A 5,000-nucleotide genomic window follows, 5' to 3' on the forward strand; every position below is an offset into this window, starting at 1 on the left:
CAGGTTGTAGTTGAAGAAGCTGGAATGAAACCCCCTCACCTTTATACAGAAGCTCCAGTGTGGTACAATACATACTGTAATCCTTTCAAAGGGGAAAGAAAATGTTTGTATGGACACAATGACTAGGTTAAGACAGCAATTGAAGGCACCGTTTGTTTCATCATGTGTTGATTGAGAAAACCACAATAGGTAGGATTTGTGAGACATACTAAGCCAAAACCAAACAAGCCGTTGTTTCAAAAACAGTCAATCATCAAGATGCTAATTATTTCAATAGCCAGAAGAACAATGAGCAATAGGAAAAATTAACATACTTAAATGGTTTCATATATACAGGTTTTAGATTAAATCTCTGTAGGCAAAACTTGTTTGCATTTGTGGTTTCCCATCTACACACTTTCCATTCATGATCTTTGTGTAAAAGCCTGCTGTTTCATGTCTAGTGCTACCCTAGTGTATTAAGGTTCACAAGCTGAAATGTCTAACATACGTTTTAAAGAGGTCCTGCAACTTCTTATTCTAACAATAATAATCTGATATGAATTACTAACATGTTCACAAATTAAAAAAGGAGCCAATTGAAGGCTTCCATTCATGCTGAGCATTAAAAAGGCTAATGTCTCAAAGGTTTTTATTGTGCTAATAAAACTCAGAGGTGGTCAAGACTTGTGTGCCACAAGAAGAGCATATAAAATAATCAGTTAAGATGATATGAGTACATTTTCATTCACTTTCAAGATTGCCTTGGAAAAAAAATCAGAGATTGCAATAAAAGAAAGGGAAAGAAAAAAAAACTATATCAAAGAACAGGAAAAACTTCTAAGCATGACTTATCTTTAATGTTTTACATCAAAATGAAAATTCTGTGATATGTCATGTGCATAAACAACACAGGCAGCTTTTGTCTTTTATGAATTTAAATGGAAAGTCCCTCTAGATATTAATATGTGGACTTCATTTGTTAGCCTGCTAAGTCAGGGACTTATAACAAAAGCTTTGTAAACAAAAGATTAAACTGAATCGAGCTTTAGAAAATGAAAGGAAAACAAGAGTCAAATAATCACAGATCAGAGTGGGGCTGCTTAGATTGAAATCACTACAAGCTACTGGAGTGGAAAATGTTTAATTGAACGATTTCATTACGCAGGAAGTTTTATGTCCCTCTTGTAGAATCCAAAATATTTGTATCAGAAAATCCATTCCCTCTTTTTCTTCTTTTAATAAAACCACCCAGCAGACATTATGTATACCCTCACCAAATGTCTGTAACAGGCATGAATGTGTGTGTGTGTGTGTGTGTGTGTGTGTGTCTGTGTGTGTGTGTGTCTGTGTGTGTGTGTGTCTGTGTCTGTGTCTGTGTATATGTGTGTATGTATTCTATATAGGATAGCAATATGCTATTTTCCCAGATTTTATTTACTGCAACTCTTGATTTTGCCATGCCTGATCATATATGTGATGAGAATAAATGCACTGAAACCTGTAAACAAAAAGTGACTAACCTTTGGTAACCGTTCTGGATCACCTGGATGCCGTGGAATGACTTTCTGCAATCTCTGGAATCCATAATCTATTGTTGGTTCATTAAGGGCTGAAAAATGGACAGAACAGTGTATCAGTCTGGCGATCAGTTGTTAGCAAACATATGCAAAAAACAAGCTGACTAAACCCTTGCAATTTAAAAAAAAAAAACAACCACAGATTTCTTGAGACTCATTTTCCGGACTCTTCTTGTTTTCACTCATGGAGAGTATTCTTTCTTTCCATAATTAGAGGGGAGGAATTGCAAACGAAAATGCATATTGCAAGAAAAAAACCTCCAAAACCTGATTAAAATGGTTGGCTCAGTATCAAAAGTTACAGGTCTTGAAGCCATATATAGCAATCACCAGAGTCACGATATGATGTCTGCATCATGCTCCATTTTCTATACTGTCTGTGAATTTATGGGAAACTGGCAATTATGACATATGTCCAGCTATTGCTTGCTTCAGATTTATCCCTGTGGTCCTTTTTTGTCTAGCATATTGCCTGAGCACAAACCAGGCAGGAGGAGCACTTAATCTTGCAAAGCTTTAATAATCTGTGAATGGCTGACTACAGACTGATGTAGAGCACTATCATTCTACAGCTGCAAACCACTAGCCTCACAAAATTGCAGGCCACAAATAGTAATTAATCTTTTTATCCCTCAAATTGTAATTTTGACTATGAACTGTGCTTGGTCATAAATCAGCAGCACATGCTGCTGTGTACAGTGCATGAATCATGAATCTGACTCAGTTAGACTGCACACATTGTGTTTAACAAGCTTTGTAAGGAGTCATAGGGCTTTATTATAGCTCTGCCTGACTCAAACAAAAACTGAGCCTGGAGGCCCAACGACTCGAGTTAAGATGAAAATACTTATTAGAGTATATTACTTCTTGATGTAGATATCGTTTTTAACAGAGTAACTGCATGGTGCATGGCGCTACATAAATCAATGGGACTAATAAGAACTGCCTCCATCTATTCATTACTCAGCGTAGAATTCAGACCATCACTCATTAGTCAGCATGTAATTTGATGATTAACACCAAACAGCTCAGCAGGTTTGCTGAGCAAAAGCGATGGCAAAAAAAATAAAAAAAATAAAAAAAGCTTACAATTTACTAGTGTGTTAATACACCCCGATATTTGGGTTTTGTTTTTTGTTTTTTCCAAAATAATTGGCTCATATTATTATTAATTGCTTTTGTTTTTTTATGTAAACACACAATAGTACATCTCATAATCAATGCATGGAGGCTTCCACAACAAGCACTCAATAAACATAGCAGAAAGTTGAAGACTGCAATATGATTTGACATTCCATCATGCATCCCGGAGACAAAGGTCCACATAGGAATGTGAAGTAAGACATTTTCTTGTTAATAAAGCATTGATCCGATGTATTGATTTTACATGACATGGCTTTTGCTGGGATTTCACCCTCCTTTTTCTTTGCAAATAGTAAAGCTCTTCAAAATGCCTTGGCGTCTGTGACATGGCAAAATTTCTAACTCTCTGTGATGTAAATTCTATATGTGTAAAACCACTTCATAATCAGACCATTAATCATCAGAAGCTGTCAGCACTGACTTTGGGGACAATTTGTCATGTCTTTGCCTGGTCCTATACTAGTGTGTCAGGCAGAAGCCAAGAAGGTTGGGACAGATGATGGCCTTGTATAGCCTCACAAAATGACTTGCTGGCGAATTATAAAAGATTAAATAAAGTGTTACTGTTCCCAATTAAAGAACAAAAAAAAGGGGGTAGCAGTCGGTACCCGCATAACCGATCAGAGATGTTGTTGCTTCTTCAACTTTCCGGCTAATCGCTATGGCTATTTGATTTCATGAAAGGTCTGGTGGAAGGTGATCAGAAAAGATAGATGGCCAACCTCAATTGATTTCATGCAGATATAACTGACAGGTGATGGGGGCTTTGATGCAAGCTTTCAAAAGCTTTACGACTTATAATAACCATAGATTTCTATGCTAGGAATCACACCTCCAAATGTTCCATTTCAATTTATATTATCAACCGTACAGCCGTAAAAGAATTTGAAATTCTACAGATATAATTTGAAAAACTAGACTGGCACTAGGAAGACAATTACAAAACCTGACGAATGGAAGAACATTGTTCTGCCTAAATTAATAATTACTGTGTTTCCCTGAAAATAAGACCCTGTCTTATATTTTTTTGAACCCTGAAATAAGCGCTTGGCCTTATTGCCATGCGCTCAAAAGCCCGATTAAGCTTATTATCAGGGGATGTTTTATTTTGGGGGAAACAGGGTAGTACATTGTCCTTTTGTAATTTGTAGAATTCTACGTATTTCATCTGACAAACGTACAGTATTCCAAGCAGAATTCAGACTCACATATAACCGTGCATATCAGAACATTATGTACACGCATACATTTGCATGCGAGAATGAGAAAAGAGTGCCCCTCTGTTTAAATTATGTTCATGCTATCTTGTATTTAAAGTTCTTTGAGCTTCTGATAATTGGGCATTGGGTTATTCAATTTGCCTCTGCACCTCAAAGAACAGTCGGCAATATGCAGAACAGATCGACTAATAATGGGCTAAATCTACCTTGACTCCTCTCCTACTCTTATTTGAACTTCTAGCAGCTCTCGCCTTCAGCCCACAATGAATAGAAAGCAGTGCACATATACACAAGATCTATCACCTTCTTTCCTGACAAAATGAGGACTAGGAAAGACTTCCCTGGCAAAATCCACAACTAGAGGCGAAAACAGAAGACCTTTTCCACACATTTAATAAATCCTGGGTGCGTTGAGTTTACAAGCTGAGAGTCCAGCAGAGCCAGGGCAAAGCATTGGCACGTCCCAGTCACCGAGCACTGAGCCAGGCCAATCAATACCACTTTCCTGTTTTAGAACTGGGTAATTATGAGGTGGAGAGATTGCCTGACCTTTCACCTGCACTGCATTACTTTGCTGATATTAAGATAAATTGCCTGATTTTGGGTAAACATATGCTGCAATTCAAACTGTCAGCACTGGTTTGCTCAGGGATAATTTGTATTGATCTCCCAGCTTCTTCCCAATTTTGCTTACTGACCTCGTGGATAATTAGAGAAGGAGCCTTGGTAAGCTAAAGTCAGGGATGAAGAAGAAATATGAAGAGAAATAAAGCAAATTTGTGTAATGTTAATATTGGTGTTCTTTATTCTAAGTCCTTTACATCTGTCAGCATCCTGATAGCTGAGAATTAATGTACTTGGCACTTGGGTAATTTATTCGAAGAAATTATCTAGTGCTAGTCCCTCTCGCTCAGTATAAGAGAATGTGCAAAATTTAAACATTGCTTCAAAGACAACAAAAATGTAAACATTTGACTTTATCCAAGATAGAAAACAAACAAGTTTCCAGATGTTGCCAATTCACAATTTTCATTATAGACTTGTTTGGTGTGGTATCTGTCTCTAGATATGTAGTAGA

General features: G+C 37.0%; 1 protein-coding gene across 1 annotated transcript in view; it reads right to left on the bottom strand.

Annotated features, from left to right (window-relative positions):
- Positions 1-5,000, bottom strand: part of EBF3 (EBF transcription factor 3) — a 201,948-nt gene that overhangs the window by 25,851 nt on the left and 171,097 nt on the right. The window contains exon 11 of the mRNA XM_070946386.1: positions 1,503-1,591. Within this exon, the coding sequence (XP_070802487.1) occupies positions 1,503-1,591 (89 nt within the window). The remainder of the gene's footprint in view (positions 1-1,502; positions 1,592-5,000) is intronic.

The sequence above is a fragment of the Pituophis catenifer genome, unplaced genomic scaffold (genome assembly GCF_029215685.1).
Source record: "Pituophis catenifer annectens isolate HBS135680 unplaced genomic scaffold, rPitCat1.0.hap2 SCAF_6, whole genome shotgun sequence".
Classification (NCBI taxonomy): domain Eukaryota; kingdom Metazoa; phylum Chordata; class Lepidosauria; order Squamata; family Colubridae; genus Pituophis; species Pituophis catenifer.